General features: G+C 43.4%; 1 protein-coding gene across 1 annotated transcript in view; it reads right to left on the reverse strand.

Moving 5' to 3' along the window:
• LOC135787457 (scavenger receptor cysteine-rich domain-containing protein DMBT1-like) overlaps nt 1-8784 on the reverse strand; it is a 59826-nt gene extending 51042 nt beyond the window's left edge. Inside the window, exon 1 of the mRNA XM_073812278.1 lies at nt 8688-8784. Within this exon, the coding sequence (XP_073668379.1) occupies nt 8688-8754 (67 nt within the window). The 5' untranslated portion in view covers nt 8755-8784. The remainder of the gene's footprint in view (nt 1-8687) is intronic.
• Nucleotides 8785-20931: the final 12147 nt, after the last annotated feature.

A 20931-nucleotide genomic window follows, 5' to 3' on the forward strand; every position in this document is an offset into this window, starting at 1 on the left:
AGTTTCACATTTTACACTGTTTATACTTAGCCAGTATTCGGTATTCAGATTCAAGATTTACAAATAAACACTTTTAGTATGAACAGTGTGAAACGTGAAACTTATAACCCAGGATTCTGTTAACCCGGGGTTTAGAATAACCTAGGGTAACCTATATTTCAATTGTGAAAACCCTAATGGCACAATACTGTATATTACATTCTGTCGAGACTGTTGTCATGGTTGAAGTGGTTGTTGTGGACACTTGGCAATACCCTGTGTATAAAAAGAGAGAATGGAATAAAAAACACTTACACAACAGATTTCTTCTGTCATATTATTATATTGGTTCAAATGTCATTTTGAAACATGTGGAAAGCTGTTGGATATCAGAAAAGTAAGTTTTAGGCATTATCGTCCATGTGATTTTAAAGAACGTCTCGGTTACGTATGTAACCCTCGTTCCCTGAAGGAAGGGAACGGAGACGTCACATCGTGACCGACGAATTGGGAACCGCTCCGCGGGTGACCTATCTACTTCGAGAAACTATGAAAACGCCAATGAACTTGGCATGCAGGTATTTTTGCATAATGCCGGCGCCGCCCCGCCTTGTGCGTATATAAGCCGCAGGTGCACAATACCAAATTAGACCGACGAATTGGGAATCCCTACCAAAACGCCACTGCAGCTTAACCCTTCCAGTGTCTGTAAAAGCCCTCCGCCCTCCACATAAGGGGCGGAACCTAAGGCGAAATGCAGAAGGCCGGTCACTACCTGTTCCCTAACCCACGATAGTGAACCAGCGAACTGGGGAAGCGTCTAAACTGAGCGGAGCTAGAACACTGCGGAAGCCATCCCCTAAGAAGGTTGAATGGATGACAAAAAAATATGAAACAACCGACAGGTTGCTCATAAGAAGTCTCTGAACAAAACATAGTATGCAGAGAGATGCAGAGCAGGCTCTGCTAAGGAAAAACGTGGAGGATTAGAACCCCACGGAGTATACACACAAATGAACCCCACGTAGGGGACAAATGTGGGCGCCTAGCCTACACAGGTTTACAGAGAATACATCAGTGATAGGCTGACAGCGGATGCTCCGCAACATCGGCTATCATGGCGGTGGAGGAGAGCCAAAAACAGTTTTTGTAACGTTTTTGCCTCGACGGCCTTCCATAATGGTGCAAATGTGCAGCACCAAAATAGAGGCTCCAAGCCGACACACGAGCTGACCCTCGGTGTTCTTAACTAGTTAACAGAAACAACCCGAGTGGATACCGGCTCGACACGAACACTATAGAATCTTTTGAACATATTAGGTGTCGCCCAGCCTGCAGCTCTACAAATATCCATTAGCGAGGAACCACGAGCCAGTGCCCAAGATGATGCCACACTGCGTGTAGAGTGGGCACATAAATTAAATGGACAAGGCACGTCTTGCTTCTGATATGCAAGGGCTATAGTATCCACAATCCAATGGGACATCCTCTGCTTGGTGACAGCTTTCCCTTTCTGCTGACCACCGAAACAAACAAAGAGCTGGTCTGAGGTCCTAAAGCTTTGCGTCCTGTCTATATACACACGTAGTGCACGAACAGGGCACAACAAAGCCATGGCTGGGTCTGCCTCCTCCAAAGGCAGCGCTTGCAGGTTCACCACCTGATCTCTGAAAGGAGTGGTGGGAACTTTGGGCACGAAGCCGGGCCAGGGTCTCAGTGTTACGCTGGATGCAGCTGGCCCGAACTGAAGGCACGAATCATCGACCGAAAATGCATGAATATCTCCTATCCTTTTAACAGAAGCCAAAGCAAGGAGAGTTAAAGTCTTCATAGTAAGAAATTTAACACTCACACTATGCAGAGGCTCAAATAGGGCTTCCTGGAGAGATTTCAGCACCAAGGACAGGTCCCAAGGAGGAATAGAGGGAGGACACGAAGGATTCAGCCTTCGAGCGCCTCTGAGAAATCTAATGACCAAGTCGTGCTGACCCACTGTCCTACCGTTTACGGGTGAATGGTGAGCTGATATCGCAGCGATATCGACCTTTATAGTGGATGGTGACAGCCTAATCTCCAAACGACGCTGGAGATACAAAAGCACAACACTAATCGGGCATTCTCGGGGGTTCTCACGTTGGGAAGAACACCAGTCGACAAACAGGTTCCATTTAAGCGCATAAGCCTGTCTCGTAGACGGCGCTCGCGCTGCAGCAATAGTGTTAGATACCTCTTGCGGTAAATCACTCAAATCCTCCGTGCCCCGTCCAGAGACCACACATGGAGGTTCCACAGGTCGGGGCGCGGGTGCCATAATGTGCCCTCTTGTTGAGAAAGAAGGTCCTTCCTCAGGGGAATCTTCCAAGGAGGGGCTGTCGCGAGGAGAGAGAGTTCTGGAAACCAACTCCTGGTTGTCCAATACGGTGCCACCAACAGCACGCTCTCCTCGTCCTCCCGGATCTTGCATAGGGTTTGTGCAGGGTTGGCTCACCGGAGGGAACGCGTATTTGCGCATGTTTCGCGGGCAGCTGTGTGCCAATGCATCCACCCCGAGCGAGTCGTCGGCTAGTGAATAGAATAGGAAACAATGGGCCGTCTCTGGGGAAGCAAACAGATCTATCTGCGCTTTGCCGAAACGTCTCCAAATCTGCTGAACCGCTATGGGGTGGAGTCGCCATTCGCCGGGATGCGCAGCCCAAGAGAGCGCATCCCCGTCTACATTGAGCGTGCCCGGAATGTAAATGGCACAAAGAGACCTCAAATTCTTCTGACTCCAAGTGAGGAGGTGACGGGCGGGATGCGACAGGTGAAGCGAGCGTAAACCGCCTTGACGATTGATGTACGCAACGGTCGCAGTATTGTCTGTGCAAACTAATACATCTTTGCCCCGTAACTCATTGCTGAAACGGACGAGCGCAAGATATACAGCCCACATTTCTCGGCAATTTATGTGCCAATGCTGCTGGGGTGCCATCCAGACCCCCGAAGCCGCAAGCCCATCTTACGTGGCCCCCCACCCCGTGTCTGAAGCATCTGTGCATACTATTGCATGCCTGGAGACCTGTCTCAGAGGCACACCGGCTCGGAGAAACGCATGGTCTGACCACGGAGTGAAAGTGCGACGACACGCAAGTGTAATGACAACACGGTGAATGCCGCACAGCCACGCTCTCCTCGGGACTCGGTCGTGAAGCCAATGCTGAAGCGGTCGCATTTGCAGCAGCCCGAGTGATGTCACAGCTGCAGCTGTTGCCATATGCCCCAGGAGCTTCTGAAATTGTTTCAGCGGGACCGCGCTCTTGCTCTTGAATGTATTCAAGCAAGTCAGAATCGACTGTACACGCGCTTCTGTTAAACGAGCTGTCAAATCGACCGAGTCCAGTTCCGTCCTGAGAAAAGAGATTCTCTGCACGGGGCAAAGCTTGCTCTTTTCCCAGTTGACCCGAAGACCCAAACGAGCGAGGTGTTCTAGAGTTAAATCTCTGTGATCGCACAGCGTCTGACGAGTTTGAGCTATTATGAGCCAATCGTCTAAATACGCGAGAATGCGCACACCTTTCTCTCTCAGGGGTTTTAAAGCCCTCTCCACTACTTTGGTGAATACACGGGGCGACAGAGAGAGCCCGAATGGGAGGACTTTGTACTGGTATGCTCGCCCCTCGAACGCAAAGCGGAGAAACGGCCTGTGCCGGGGGAGAATCGATACGTGGAAGTACGCGTCCTTCAGGTCGATAGATGCGAACCAATCGTTTGGACGAATGCATGGATATATGCGCTTGGGCGTCAGCATCTTGAACGGCATTCTGTGAAGTGCACGGTTCAGCGAACACGGGTCCAGGATCGGTCGCAAGCCGCCGGTTTTCTTGGGTACAATAAAGTAAGGGCTGTAAAACCCCGACCTCATCTCGGCTGGAGGGACCGGCTCGATAGCGTCCTTCGCCAATAGGACAGCGATCTCCGCGCAGGGAGGACGTGCACATCGGCAGCTCTCACCGGAGTGAAACGAACACCGGAGAATTTGGGGGGACGCCGGGCAAATTGGATCGCATAGCCGAGACGAATCGTGCGTAAAAGCCAACACGACGGGCTGGGAAGCTGTTCCCACGCCACCAAACACCGTGCGAGAGGGACTAAAGGCACGATCGGTGTACACACCGCATCCAGAAACGGAGCACGGATGGAAATCCATCTTTAAAAATACGACCCCGACCGTGACACGAATGAGTGGCTGTCTTAAAAAAGACACAAAGCTCAAACGTGTTGCTCTTTTAGGGAAATCACTCTTTTGTGCGAGCGGGTGAAACACACAGGGAGAGGCAACGCACTCACTCGAACTCAAGTCCTAAATTAAAGAGACAGAAAGAGAGAGAGAAAGGGTGGAGAAAAACACTGCGAGCCTCCGCTGAGGTGTCTTTGCCCAACCAACTTCGACAAGCTGAGATCTTTTTTCCACTAAGAACAGGATCTACGAAGATCAGTTAACAGCTTCTCGAGAGCAGATGTCTGCCGGCTGCGAAGCAATAAAAGCTAATTTGGTATTGTGCACCTGCGGCTTATATACGCACCTGGCGGGGCGGCGCCGGCATTATGCAAATACCTGCATGCCAAGTTCATTGGCGTTTTCATAGTTTCTCGAAGTAGATAGGTCACCCGCGGAGCGGTTCCCAATTCGTCGGTCACGACGTGACGTTGTAGTGACCGACTGAAAGGGAACTTACACTCAAAGTCAAAGCAACAGTTGCCATGGTACTGACAGGAGCTTTCGCAAGAGCGCAAGAACTCAATGTAGTGTAGTTTGAATAACTTAATTTATTAGTTTCAATAACTCAATGTAGTGTAGTTTCAGTAACTCAATGTAGTGTAGTCTGAAAAACTCAATTCAGTTATTTTATATAAAACGTTTTTATATCATACTAATTAGCATGAGCACATGTTAGCATGTTTATAATAATAACATATGATACTTTGGATGAGCATGTGATAAAAGACTGATCTTCAAACAGGCATTAACACACTAAGTGATCGTTGAGAGAAATACATCACATCCACAACCTAACCACAAGCGCAACTCTTCTCCACGATGGTAACCAAATAATTTGAAAAAATATAAAACAAATGCTTCTAAATCAATAAGATAAACGAACATTAAACACTATTAAGTCTTTCTCTTTAAAAATGCATAAAATAACACTTAACAAAATTACTCTCCAAAAGCAGTTGCATGCAAAGCATGCTGGGAAATACAGATCCACGGCCCAGTTAGTAATAGCAACAAAAATCATTCATGTTGCCCCAACATAAAATTTAAGTGGACTAAACATGATAAAATTAGGTTGAGATAAAAAAAACGGTATTCATTTTCCAGAACCCAAATTCAAACTAATTGTGTTAACGTAACATACATTTACTTATTGCTCTTAATGAGCTATTTTAAATTAATTGAATAAAATTGTAATGTGTCATTTCTAAGAAGGGCTTGAATCATTTTTTGAGTGAAGAATGATTTGTGTATTTTCAGCCAATTGTTGGTTCAAAAGGGGACCTATGCTAAATTAACCTATGCTGGTTTGTTCAATTTTGACCCCATTATGGGTTAAAAATAACCCAGCATTTTTAGAGTGTTGGCATTTGATCTTCCAGTGTCTGTCTGTACGAGAGAAACTCACTCTTGAAGTCATGGCAACAGTTTCTGTTGTACTGGCAGTTGTCGTCGCATGAACAAGTGGTATAATGATATCCACAATAATTCCTGCATGATTTGGAATCTAGAGAAAAGAGAAATATATTTTGCTAAAACAGAATAAAAGTCATTTGCCACTAGAAACTACACCCCCCCCCCAAAAAAATGGGGCTTAATAGCACTAAAAGTGGTTCACTAGATCATAATCATTTATGGCCCCCATAGCTCCTATATAGAGCCATATGGTGCTATGTAGAACCATGGTGTTATAGTCGTTCTATAGCACCACGTATAGTTCAGGTGCTATTTAACACTTGTGGTTCCCCTATGATTACAAGCCAGTGAACCACTTTTTTTGCTGTTTAACACCATTTTTTAGAGTGTAGATGATGTAAATTATAAATTAAGCCATAGTTTTATTTTTAACCATACCTACAAAGACCCAATCTGCACGAAATCCTTTTTTGGTTACACTGTAATCACTGTAGAACACCACAGTCACATCATTCTGGGTGGAGTTAAAAGATTGTCTCCTGTTCTCTCGCAGTTCTCCAAGTAAAGGATATAGTGAAGTAGGACCGTCAAATACTTTAATGTAATCACAGCATTTTTCTAATCTGAAGACAGAAAGCAAAAATGTTTTGTTACCATAAACACTATATGACAGCATAGACAAAAAACGTACTCACTACCAGTTTGGAAACATAAATTAGTGTTTTAATATATCCATATATTAACCGTATAATAAAAGTTGTTTAATTTGTCTGTGCCAATGATCTAAGGAAAATAGGTATAAAGAAAGCACAATGTCCTACTCCACAAAGGTGAAAGTCAAGAGCACTGTTGTTTGTCCTGTGCTGTGAATGGTCCACGTGCACCGTGCATTATTGGGATAATTGTTTGGGTACTGAGGGCTGGAAAATTCACCCATCCAATCTGTCATGTAGTCACCACATGGTTCTTTGCATAAAAAAGCAGAAAAATTGTGTTACTTAAGGCAGAGACTCAACAAACATAAACAAGCTATCAGATATCGAGTGCTGAACTGATATGCAGTACTTTAATGCATCTATCAAGCCTGGTCTCTCTAGCATATTGAAAAGTAAAACATCAAATACCTGCTGATGGATCCAATGTTGTGTCTAGAAAGTCTGGACAATATAAAATATTTTAGCATCAAACCAAAATATACATTGCACACCCATATCCCACCACCTAATGTTATAGAATATCAGTTGTTGAGGGTTCTGATGTGGTAGCAGTATCTGCTTTACAAAACAACATGCATTGCATTATATATTCACCTGTTGTCAATGGCCACCAAATGGTTGTTGCTGTAAGATAACACATAGACATGATTATCCAAGCTACCTGGTCTTTTTGCATTCATTTTAAATTTCTCAATTCCTATTGCTGGATATTACCTTGAATTGAAATTAATTTAAATGTATTTGTCAGAATTTCATAAAACTGTACACTCTTCAAAAACGAATGTGTTAAAATAACACATCTTGTGTCTAGTTAAGGAAACCTAAAGTGTGTTAAAAATGAACACATCCTTTCTTAGAGTGTACAAAATAGCAAAAAGTATCGCAAACACTTTAAAAAACTGCAGAGGATAAAAACACAAAGGGCTCTATTTTAACGATCTGAAACGCAAGTGCGAAGCGCAACGCGCAAGTGAGTTTGTGGGCGGATCTTGGGCGCTGTTGCTATTTTCCCGGCGTGAGAAATAACTCTTGCGCCGGGCGCAAATCAATAAGGGGTTGGTCTGAAGTAGGTTCATTATTCATAGGTGTGGTTTGGGCGTAACATCAAATAAACCAATCAGAACGCTAGCCAACATTCCCTTTAAACGCAAGGGCGCAAGTTCCATGGCGGGTTGCTATTATTATGACGGATTTACCAGGCGCACGCCAGGAGCGGTTCACAGCCGAGGAGACCGACGTCCTTGTACGGGGGAATCCCACGCTTGCCAGCATAAATCGGGCACGCCGTGTAACGGGAGATGGATCTGCCGCAGGATTTGACGCCAGCAGAGGACATCGCTGCGTCCACCCTCACCGCTGAAAGGGTTTGGGGGCTTTGAAATCGGACCCAAGAAACGTAAGCAAGGTCCAACCCCAAAGTACTCTTACAAATCAAGTTCATATACATTAAGGTTTCTTATGAAAACATTTTAACTATTATTTACATAAAATAAACGTAATACAGCCACACAACAAAGTTATGAAAATATTTTAATCGTTATTTGCATGAGAATAAATAAAAACTATCACCACAATGCTCACCACTATGATTCCCCTTATCTCGTGTATTAATATTTTTAAGTGTAACAATTTATGATTTGCAAAAATAACTGTTGCATCTGTGTAGATTAGATAAGCAAAGTGTATGCGCGTTGTGCACGCTATACATTATGGTGAAGCATGCGCCCTTAAAATAGCATAATGAACCACGCGCAACGCGCCACTGACTTTAGACTAGTTTTTTTTGGTTAGTAGCGCAATTGTTTTTTGAAACTGCAAAATAGCATAAGAGATGGTTTGCGCCGCAACACGCCTCCTTTTTGCGCTGAACCGCCCAGGGAGCGCAAGTTCATTCCCTAGTTTGCTGACGTGCATCTGTGGAGGGAAAAACCCCGCTGTGCGCCGGCGCAAAATACGAATGATACATGCGTCACTGACAAAGTCAATTGCGCTGGGTGCAAGATAGGGCCCAAAAAAGCTGAAGGCTAAAATGCACATATTTTTTTAAGTTGTCAGTCAAATGCAGTTTGCAAGTTTCAATAGAGTGTAGAGGGCCTTAACCCAGATACAAAATATTATTTTTAAGAATACAATTTTCAATTTGATTGTACATTTTCCATAATCTTAGATGCCACACATAAAATAAAGATAGGCCTATAATTTGCGATCTGATTTGCAACCTTTTTATGTACAGTAATGGAACAACTCTAACACTTTTAAATTCTAGTTTTTCCCCTGTTCAATAGATACATTTAAGATAATGCTATAAGGGGTGCTGTCACCTTTGCTGAATCCTTGACAGCCTGTAGTGGTTAGAAGAACACAAAGAAGAACTGTCAGAGCATCCATCGTTCTCTTCAGGAAAAGTTGGTTTACAAAGTTGAAAGCATCACTTATATACTGATAATGAGTCCAAGACAAATTTCCTTATGACACTAACATCCTGGAGCCTGTGATAGACAAAAAGCTAACCAACTGCATAACTGTGGAAAAGAAAATGCTAAATGTGTTAGACAACTCCTTTTGTGTTTATTTATTTTGAAATAAATGAACACAAAATGAGTTGTATAACACATTTAGACGTGTTTAATCCACAGTTATACAGTTGGTTAACTTGTCCATCACAGGCTCCTCCAGGATGCTAAAGTGTCATAAGGAAATCCTTCTCATTATCAGTTCATTTATTTATATATTGACACTGCGATTTGTGATAATGATCCGATGTTTCAGAGGTTACTTGAACCTTTGGCATGCATGGAGTATTTTGTTTATAAGGTATTTCAAATGTCTTTTTCTACATTGAAATACATATCCAGTATCCAAGCCGAAGCCTGCTATTGAGGATTTGTTAAATATTTGTTTAGTGATGACATTAACACAGGCAGTGGCCTTCAGACGTATGATTCCTAAAAATATATATAATATATATTGATTTCATTTTTATATATATTCGTTTATTTTCAATGCAATGATACTGTATAAGTAATCTTATCAAATTTGAAATTCTAAGGTTTTTGGACTGTACAGTATGCTGCTCTATATGACATTTACACATTTGGTAGATGCTTTTATCCAATGATAAATATAGTGCATTACAAGGTATACATTCTTTTTAATCAGTATATATTTTTTAATCGGTGTGTATTTTAATATCAGTGTGTATTTTTTATTCAGTATGACCCTTTGCACTCCTAACACAATGCTCTACCATCGAGATATACACAGTGGCGTGTTTACCAACCAAGGAATTGCGTGGGCCCCTTTGGCTTGGGGGCCCCCTACTGGCCACAAGTGGTTACCTTATTTATTAATTTAATGAGTATGTTGCACTAATTCAGACCCACATGTAGAACCCAATTCACACAGCTTACATTGTTTTAATAAATACATCCCATTAGGAGTTTGCAAGCAAAGGATAAATCTGAGAGGGGCTTGAAAATATTTTTCTGTCCAAAAGTGGGGCCTGGTGGAAAACGTTTGGGAACCATTAGCTTCAGGTAACACCAAGACCTTTATTTTATTTTTATTTATTTATTTTTTATTCTGTATCATTTTGAATAAGACAATGGACACTATTTTATTTTTTAAACAAGACGTTTTGTCTTACACCAAAGTGTAACAATTTTGTGTTATGTTTCAAAATAAAATAAATCCAGTTTATAATTTAATAATCAATATTACTGTTGTTTTATTATAATAGATTTTAAGTCACTTTTAATGTCTTAAAATGTATTATCAACTAAATTATCAACTTGTCTTTGCACTTTTGTCATGATATGGTCCTTATAAACAATTATGCAGACAACAGCCTCCGCACAACTGATACAAGATTATACAACCTTGCACACCAGGAAAGGAAGCATTTGACAAGGGCATAAACATGAAAGTATGGACAGCTGACAGTGTTGTAAAATTGATTGCGATCTTAATGGACTGATAACAATGCAAATATATGGAGACAGTATGGCCAAATGGACACCTGTACTGTAGACTTCCCCTGAATTCTGCACACTGTAATAAAAAGATTTGTTGGTTCAACCTAAAAATGTAAGTTGCCTTAAAATTTTTATTGCAACTTAAAAACATTAGTTGAAGTGTTTTACATTTTTTTCTTTTCTAATGCAATGCTCAACCAAACTTCAGAAACAAATAATTCAAATGCAAAAAGTAATTTAGACATTTCAGAAAAAGTCAAAGCAGCGCCTGAATTTAAAGCCTTCTTTTTTTGTTAATTAACAACACAAAGTGAGGGCTGTAAGTCCAACTATATATACCAGTAGTTTTCATTCTGTTACTCATTCTATTTTTATTTGATTTATCTTCATCAAAAACAACTTGAGGTGTAATTAAGTATACGAGTTTACAGATCTACTTCTTTCCTGGGACTCAAGAACATCTCGGTTACGTATGTAACCACGGTTCCCTGAGGGAACGAGACGTTGTGTCGATGACAACAGTATGGGGTGTGCTCTTGAGAGCCAATCTGTCTCATGTTTTGACAACATAAAGCAAGTATAGGCAGGTATAACGTGCACTGTTGCTAAATGGCATCAAAACCTTCCAGTAAAATGTAAGGGTGTCCTCATCCAAAGAGGTGGAACAGACTCTTCACCAGTAACACCAGTTTTAAAGCAGATAGCATTGATTTAACCGCAGGGTACTGAAGTATGCTGGGAATGTGCCAAAGATAATGGATGTAGAAAAGGGGCACTAATTAGACCATGCCTCACCCACTGGGGGAGCTCTTTGGTGAGACGAGCTATCATTGACACAGGCCCCCATTTTTTGCTGACTTTTTTTGAAGCCTGCTGTGTGCAACACTTCTATACAATGTCCTTTGCTTAACCCACTATTCTACAGTGCAACAGTTACTGCGAAAGACTGTTTGGAAATAATGAAAGCAGAGAAATATTTTCTATTATACAATGATAGCAATGATTAATAACTTATTTTTACAAGAATATTTTAAGAAACCAGTCTTTTTATGACTTCTATACTAAATAATCTCAGTCATAGTTACTGCTAACTGTTATGTAAGTTAGTGTCCTAGAGTTAAATATTAGTAAACTAAATATTAATTTCATATCTGAAAATACAGAACAGTATAACACATACATCTGATGATTTTCTCAGCAACAATGCAATCCTATAGACTTGACAGAGGTTTTCCTGAGATTTTTCCTCTAGTGTTTAAGACCTGACAGGGTGAGGATGTACTTTGTCTTACCTCCCTTAAACTCATCATCTCTCATTTCTGCTTCCCTTTCCCTGCTTTGCACAAAACATTTCTGATGTCCATCATATAAGCCAATATGATCGAGTCAAAGTAAGATTAGCATTATTATTTAGAAACTTACTTTAGTCTCGTCATGTTTTCGTTAGCTATAACTCACTCGCGTGGCATCACCTTTTGAATGCGGGAATGCAAAGACGCGCGCGGACATGGATACGTGTGTACATGCGTCAATGCGACTGTTTCGTCGCTTTTACAAACGTAAATTGCGTTACTACATTGCAAATAGATCCGTTTTTGTCGCGATTGTCTTAAGGATTGCACTAGTTAACTGCTAAAATTTATACTTGAGATTTACACCGGGGCACAAAAGATTTACACTGGGGCACGTGCCCCAGTAAAAGAGGGCCAAGCGACGCCCCTGGTCTAGTTGTTGTAACACTAAGTCCCTGTGGGCACAAACCAATTCCTGGGAGTGCTCTAGAATAAGCCAGTCATCGAGATAATTGAGAATACGAATCCCCTGCTAGGCCTTGGGCCTCTCCGCGACTTTGGTAAAGACACAGGGAGACAGGGACAGACCGAAGCCTTCGGAAGGGGAGGACCGTGTACTGATATGCCCTTTCCTCCAAAGCAAATTGAAGAAACTGTCTGTGTCGAGGAAGAATAGAGACATGAAAGTATGCAGCCTTCAGGCGATGGCCATAAACCAATCCATCCTGGAAACAAACCTCAGCCAGGATGTGTCTCTGTGTTAACATCTTGAATGGCATGCAATGAATGTATTTGTTCAGCGCACGAAGATCCAATATGGGAAGCAGCCCCCTCTCTTTTTCGGCACTATAAAGTATGGGCTCTAAAAACCCGAAGACATCTCAGCTGAGAGGACGGGCTCTATGGCATGTTTGACCAAAAGGGTGGCCACCTCTGCCCAAAGTATGGCAGTATTCGCACCTCTGACAAAGCTTAACAGAACACAGTGAAACTTGAGGGGGGCATCTGGCAAATAGAATTGCGTAGCCGAGATGGATCGTATGCATCAACCAACGTGACGGGCAGCGCCAGACACTGCGCGAGAGGCACTAGAGCAGTGTTCTTCACTCCCAAGCCTGGAGAGACTGTGCCCTGTAGAGGCTGTTTCTCAATTCCAAGAACGCAAAGAACGGACTTGCGTTCTTGTGGAGACTGGTCTTGCCAGGTGACCATGGAAGAACGAACTCAGAAGGTCGCGAGAACACAGAACGCACTTGTGAGAATTGAGATGTGTGCGATCTTCCTGCTGGTCACGTGACCTCCCCAGATTTCAGCGCGCAAGTCTGCACTTGATGCATCCTCGATATCAAGAACTCATCCGGGTATTTTCATGCATCCTCTGTACTTGCGTTCTTGAGAAATGGAATTGAACTTCGACTGTTAATGATGACGTAGAGCGAGGACACAAGGACGCAAGATCGCTGAAGAACGCATATTGAGAAACAGCCAGAGTTTAGCTCCAACCTTAATCAAACACACCTGCAAGCTAATCAATGTCTTCATGATCACTAGAAAATCACAGGTAGGTGTGTTTGATTAAGGTTGGAGCTAAACTCTGCAAGGCACCGGCTCTCCAGGATTGGGAGTAAAGAACACTGCACGAGAGGAATGATCTGCTTCGTAGTGCCGGGGGGGTGGGTGGTTGTGGCGATATGGTGGAGCGTGGGGGGATGGCAAGCGTTCCCCGCCATCACTCAACTCACTTGAGTAGACGTTTTTAGAGGAGACAGACAAACCCTTCGACTGTTGGGGGTCCAAGAATCGTTCGGTGTCTGAAAATGAAGAGAAACATTGCCCAGAAAGGACAGATGGAAATGCTCTTTTATTGACCAAGTGGGCACCAGGCAGGGGGCATGACTGGAAGGGATCCTTCTTGCGAGGGCCCGGGGATGGTATAACGTTCTAGCGAGCCAGGCCCGATGGTTTATGTTTTCTCTGTGGGCTGTGACCGTCAGGGGGGCTTAGAAGCCTTAGGAAGGTCCCTCGGTGTCGCCTGCTGACCCGCATGCCTGTGGATGGATCTATTCGGTGGTCAACTTGAGAGAGATCTGACCAGTGAGCTCCGAAAAACAAGAGCGTCTGAATGGTGCATAATCTCTCTTTTTATACACGTAAGTGTGGGCAGATACTGGTATGCATATACCATTTACGCAATTTTATTGCAAATTCATACCAGATTGACACTTAAGAACACACCCCATCATCGACACAACGTCGAGTGAACAAAAGAAATGGAACCGTGGCCACTGAATTTAGTTACAAATCTAAATTTGGTTACATTTTTTTGTTAAAAATATCTTTTATGTATGAAAATTATGTATGATATTCCATTATGGAAGCCAACAGTGATTTAAAGGTGTTTGGTTTCATTTATTTATTTGCCTTGTTTTAGCCTAGATGTCCGGGCTGTGTTTGGATGGTTATTAGATGTCTTATAAATGCTAAATTGCTTGCTGGGTCGCTTCATGGTGGCACATTGTCAGAAGACAATGCACTGTCTGTGGCCAATAATATTAAGGCAGGTAAATTTAGCAGAAATCTTTAACTGGCAAGGCATAAACTTTTGGAAAAAAGAGCCCCCCACCACATCCAGGAACCAAACTTTGTCCATGCCTAATGAAAATAACATAATAAAACCATGAAATAAATATAATAAAGAATATGTGTCTTGTAAGGGTGTCACGATTTCGATTTTAAATTGAAAGCGATCGAAATTAAGTCACAACCTCAAATAAAAAAATGGAATCATCGATGCTGCCACGCCCCCATGTCACATCCGGTCGGCAGGCCAAGATGGCAGATGCAGGAGACACCATGCGTGCTGCTCTTTACATGGGAAACAAAAAACAGCAAGCGCCTCCAAAACTCAATCAGAACAGAGCACACAGGCGTGCACAGCAGAACGGCATCTGTGCCAGGTCATTTGTGCGTGTACCATATTTTTTCACTGGCAGCATGACTAAAATGGCAGGACTTCTCCGGGTTCAAGGTCACATATTATATTTCATAAAAGTCTAGTCTAAAAATGGCATAGCATTTTTTGTGCTTTAAATTTGTTTTTAAAAATCGAGAATCGAATCGTGACCTTAGAATCAAAAATGTAACCGTGTTAATTTTAGCAGCAAATTCTGATGTAGTCTTAGTCTTAGTCTTTTGAATAACACACCATTTAGTTTTAGTCTTATTTTAGTCATCTGAAATATTTTAGTCTTAGTCTAGTTTTAGTCGACGAAATATCATAAGAGTTTTAGTCTTAGTCTAGTCTTAAGTTTTTTAGTCTGTTATGGAATGGTATTAAGGTTTGAATATGCAATACAGAGACAGATTTAATGGTTGTTAAAGAAAACATGTATGTTATTTTATTCTTAATGTCAAAAAAACTGACCGTGGCTTTTTCACAAAAGATAATATCACATAAAATATAAGGCCCGCTCTACCTAAAAAATATACATGGTCCCTGAAAAAGATATGCCTTCTCCCTAAATGACATGCACCCACAGATATACACGCGCGCAGACACACAGACAGAGACACACACACGCACTTACACACGCACTTTACATGTCCAGTCATGTAAAACCACAACATATACTATAATAGTAACGTTACACATTTCATTCAATTTGAGGACACTGAATATTTATACTCAGTATTAATTCAGACAATCCAATACAATCAATACAGTTCAGATGTGTATTCCATTTGTTTCTATGTTATTCCAAGATTAGCGAAAACACGGTGGTTTACCTTATAAAATAACCTTAGCGTGCATGTTTACCTTTGCATGTATTTCTGGATGAGTCATTTTTACAGGCTGTCGTCTTGTCATATTTGAAGTGTGACCAGATTAGACGCTAGCTCTGACATTGTTAATGAGACATGTCTTCAGACAGGGTGCACCGCTACCCGTTAGCGTGTTGCTAACGAGCGAAGTCAACTGAAATCAGCCAAAGCTGGGTAACGAAGACTGTACAACTTAATATAATGTAAACAACCTGTTGTGAAAACAAACTTTGCCGCGGGTTTTTAAAATGCCTCTACTGCCTGCTGCCTGTGTAGATCAACCTACCCTCAAAGACTCGCTCTGATTGGATCCCACAAAACTTTCCCCACAAAATGAGTAGCTCTGATTGGATCTCTTCTCCATTCGTCCCTCCCTAACATTTTCGTCTTATTTTTATTCGTTGACTAAAGTGTCAGTTATATTTCGTTACAGTCTTCGTCATCATATCTGACTTTTATTTAGTTTTTATTTAGTCTTCGTCCGTGAAAAAAGGTTCGTTGACGAATATTTTTCGTCATCGTCTTCGTCAACGAAATTAACACTGAAATGTAATCGAATCGAGGATTTGGAGAACAGTGACACCTCTAGTTCCCTTTTAGTCGGTCACTACGACATGGGTCTTCAACCAGGGGTCCGCGGCCCCCAGGGGGTCCGTGACGGAACTGCAGGGGTCCGCCAAATGATGTTCAACAACAAACTATTTTTTGCTTAAAACGTAAAATATATGTACAAAACGTTACATGTCCCCTTTAAGTTGTGCACGTGCGTGGCCGCATAGGTTTGAAGGCGCGCATTCAGTTTAGCCAGCGGACCAAAATAAAATATCTAAAGAATATAAATGTTCGCTCAGGAAGCAGCAGTAGCGACAAAAGTCATCATAAAACAGGTAAATCTTATGTGTGTCTTTCTTTCAGAATGTCTTTTAGAATCAGTGCGACATTGTCTCATCTATATTTCCGAACTTGGACGGCTGTTTCACGCGGTTCAGATTTAAAGCGCTAATTCAACAGGCAAATGACACCACACCGCGTCTGCATTTTAAACTGTGATTAAACTATCGCTCGCATTTAAAAATTAATGAAACGCGCGCCGTGATGGTGCTTTGTGCAAGATTCATAGTCAGGTTGAAATCTGCCTCTCAAAAAGTTTCCTCAAAGTGATGCGCTCGGACTCGTTGCATGTTGTTCTCCTGAGTCTGATATGAAGCTATACAGAAAATAAACCTGCGTTACTTAAACTCGTGACAATGATGATACACGAGAAAGGCAACAGACCTCAGAATTATAAAGTAGCACAACCTCTTTCCCCACCAGAATAGAGAGTCTTTGTGCCATTCACCATGATCAGTCTTCTTTATAAACTGAAAGCCCTTGTCCAATTCACAGTAAAATGAAAATATATTACACTGCAAATACCTTAAAATAATATATTATTATTATTATTATTATTATTATTATTATTATTATTATATTATTAATATAAAAACGAAATCTACTTTAACAAAAAAATTATGCATTTTAATATAGTATGGCTGTGTGACAATATGGTTTGATTCTATTTATAAAACAGTTCCAGTCCTTGATTCTGATTGGTCATCAGTAGTACTTTACTCCACTTTGCGTTGTGCCTAATATGAAAAGGCAGACTCTCGTACCTTACTGCTTACTTAAATATCTCTGTTTTACACCTGCTCCATAGCTCTCTAAACTAAGGGGTCCCCGACCCAAAAAACGTTGAAGACCCCTGCACTACGACGTCACCGTTTAGAATGAGTTTTGTGGAGTTATATCAGTGACTTAAAAATTTTGCTTTTTCAAAAACCACGCATAAAAATTTTTCTCTCAAAAATACAAACATGTACATACATGTTGATTATATGATATTGTAGCCCAGTTTGTGCTGAACACAGTGTTATGAGACTTTTGCCATTAATACGTTTTTAAGCAACTGAAAAAAGCACAAAATGTCAGTGCATGTTAAAACTTCCCCAGGGCCCTAAAAACCCTTTAGACCCCAGAGGGTTAACTCCGAAACTGATATTTCAGTCAATACGCCCCCAAGATTGGTTTGCAGCGATAGATCTGAAAGACACGTACTTTCATGTGTCCGTTCTCCCTCGCCGTAGACCGTTTCTTTGCTTTGCGTTCGAGGGGCGGGCATACCAATACAAAGTACTACTATTCGGGCTGTCTCTCTCTCCCCATGTATTCACGAAAGTAGTGGAAGCGGCGTTAAAACCCCTGAGAGAGAGCGGTGTTCGCATATTGGCTTACCTCGACAATTGGCTTATAATAGCGCATTCTCGGCGCACACTTTGTGAGCACAGAGACTTAACGCTTCGGCATCTCGCCCGTTTGGGTCTTCGGGGCAACTGGGAAAAGAGCAAACTCTGCCCCACGCAGAGGATCTCTTTTCTTGGCATGGAACTGGACTTGATCGATTTATTGATCGTTTAATTTTTCAATTCAATTCAATTCAATTTTATTTATATAGCGCTTTTCACAAAAGTCAATTGTTTCAAAGCAGCTTTACATTAACAGAAGCGCGCGTCCAGTCGATTCTGACTTGCCTCGGTTCATTTCGAGGGAAGAACGCGGTCCCTCTGAAACAATTTCAGAAGCTCCTGGGACATATGGCAGCAGCCACGGCTGTGACAACACTCGGGCTGCTTCATATGAGACCGCTTCAGCGTTGGCTTCATGATCGAGTCCCGAGGAGAGCGTGGCACGCCGGCATTCACCGTGTAACCATTACACCTGCGTGTCGTCTAACATTCACCCCGTGGTCAGACCCCGCGTTTTTGAGAGCAGGTGTTTCCATGAAACAGGTCTCTTGGCATGCTGTTGTACACACAGATGCATCCGACACGGGGTGGGGAGCCACGTACGACGGGCTTGCAGCCTCGGGGGTGTGGACAGCACCCCAGCTGCACTGGCACATCAACTGCCGCAAGTTGTGGGCTGTATATCTGGGACTTGTACGCTTCGCTATGGAGCTACGAGGGAAGGATGTATTAGTTTGTACCGACAATACTGCGACCGTCAAGGCGGTTTTCGCTCTCGTCACATGTCGCATCTCGCACGTCATCTCCTCCTTTGGAGTCAGAAGCATCGGAGGTCCCTTCGTTCCATTCACATTCCGGGTTCGCTCAATACAGCGGCAGACGCGCTTTCCCGAGCTGAGCGCCCCGATGAATGGCGACTCCACCCCCCGACGGTTCAGCTAATTTGGAAGAAGTTCGGTCGTGCGCAGATAGATCTGTTTGCGTCACCGAACGATACCCATTGTCGCATAATTTATTCACTAACCGAGGGCAGCCTCGGCGTGGATACTTTAGCACACAGCTGGCCGCAGGGTATGCGCAAATAGCATTCCCTCCAGTGAGCTTAATCGCACAGACACTGTGCAAGGTCAGGCAGGACGAGGAGAGCCTTCTACTGGTCACGCCTTACTGGACGACCAGGAATTGGTTTCCAGAACTGATGCTCCTCGCGACAGCCCCTCCCTGGCAGATTCCCCTAAGGACCTTTTTTTTCAAGGAGGGGGCACATTATGGCACCCGCGCCCCGACCTGTGGGATCTCCATGTATGGTCGTTGAGTGTGCAAAAGGTTCAGGTGATTTATCGCAAGCGGTATCTAATACCATCGCCGCAGCGCGAGCGCCGTCTACTAGACACGCGTACGCGCTTAAATGGAACCTTTTCGTCGATTGGTGCTCTTCGCAACGCGAGGACCCCCGAGAATGCCCCATTAATGTCGTGCTTACATACCTTCAACACCGGTTAGATGGTAGGCTGTCACCCTCCACCATTAAAGTTGACGTCGCCGCTATATCTGCCCATCACTCTTTAATAAACGGCAGATCGGTTGGCCAGCACGATTTAATTATTCGATTTCTAAGAGGCGCACGAAGGCTGCATCCTTCACACCCTCCCTCTATTCCTCCTCGGGACCTGTCCATGGTGCTGAAAGCCCTGCAGGGACCCCCGTTTGAGCCTTTGCAGTCTGTGAGTCTGAAGTTTTCATCAATGAAAACTCTGCCCCTGCTCACATTGGCCTCTGTTAAGAGGGTAGGTGACCTTCATGCATTCTCCATCGACGATTCGTGCCTTCAGTTTGGTCCTGCTGTCTCGAGCGTAACACTCAGACCCAGATCAAGCTACGTGCCCAAAGTTCCCACCACTCCCTTCAGAGATCAGGTGGTGAGCTTGCAAGCGCTGCCCCCAGAGGAGGCAGACCCAACCATGGCTTTATTATGTCCCGTACGCGCACTGCGCCTCTACGTGGATCGCAGACAAAGCCTCAGGACCTCAGATCAGCTCTTTGTTTGTTACGGTGATCAGCAGAGAGGGAATGCTGTCACTAAGCAGAGGATGGCTCATTGGATAGTTGATACTATCGCCCTTGCTTATAATCTGCAGGGCATTCCTTGTCCATTTAATTTGAGAGCTCACTCTACTAGAAGTGTTGCCTCATCTTGGGCACTCGCTCGTGGTTCCTCGCTAACAGATATCTGCAGAGCTGCTGGTTGGGCGACACCTAACACGTTCATTAGGTTTTACAGTGTTTGTGTCGAGCCGGTCTCTTCTCACGTTCTCTCCTCATCTGGGAGATCACTGAGCACCAACTCGCATGTCGGCTTGCAGCCTCCGACTGGTGCTTCACAATAAGTGTCAGTATGGAAGGCCATTAAGACAAAAATGCGTAATGGTTTAATTTGTCCTTCCTCCGCTGCCCTGGCAGCCTGATGTTGCGGAGCATCTGCTGCCAGCCTCTCACTAGCTGCATCCTCGCGAACCTATGTGTTTGGCTCGGGCATCCACAATGCGTCCCACCGGGTTTTTCCATGGGGTTAATCCTACTAGCCCACATTTCCCTCAGCAGAGCACTGCTTTGCTTACACAGCCACGGCTGTCTTTTTACCTCAACTACGGTTGACTTTCGCCCACCATCAGCCCTTAACGGGGCGGTGGCTTCCGCAGCGTTCCTATCCCGCTCAGATAGGACGCTTCCCAGTCGCTGTCACTACTGTGGTGTTAAAGGAACATCTAGTGCCTGGCCTTCTGCCTTAAAACCAAATACTCCTTCTCCTTAAGTGGAACTGGAGGGCTTTACGCAGACACTGGAAGAGGTCAGCCCTCAGTGGCGTTTTGGTAGGGATTCCCAATTTGTTGGTCACGACGTGACGTCGTAGTGACCGACTGAAAGGGAACGTCTCTGTTACGTATGTAACCCTCGTTCCCTGAAGGAAGGGAACGGAGATGTCACGTTCCGTCGCCACAGGGCTGCTCCCTGCTGTTTATCAGCCGGTCACACTTTCCAGCTTTCTCAGCGAAACGAAGCTAATTTCCATATTTGCACCTGCTGCTTACATACGCACCTGGCGGGGCGGCGCCAGCATTATGCAAATATCTCAATGCCAAGTTCATTGCCGTTTTAGTAGTATTCGAAGCAGATTGGTCCCTTCCTTCAGGG

This window comes from Paramisgurnus dabryanus, chromosome 17 (assembly GCF_030506205.2).
Source record: "Paramisgurnus dabryanus chromosome 17, PD_genome_1.1, whole genome shotgun sequence".
NCBI classification, from domain to species: domain Eukaryota; kingdom Metazoa; phylum Chordata; class Actinopteri; order Cypriniformes; family Cobitidae; genus Paramisgurnus; species Paramisgurnus dabryanus.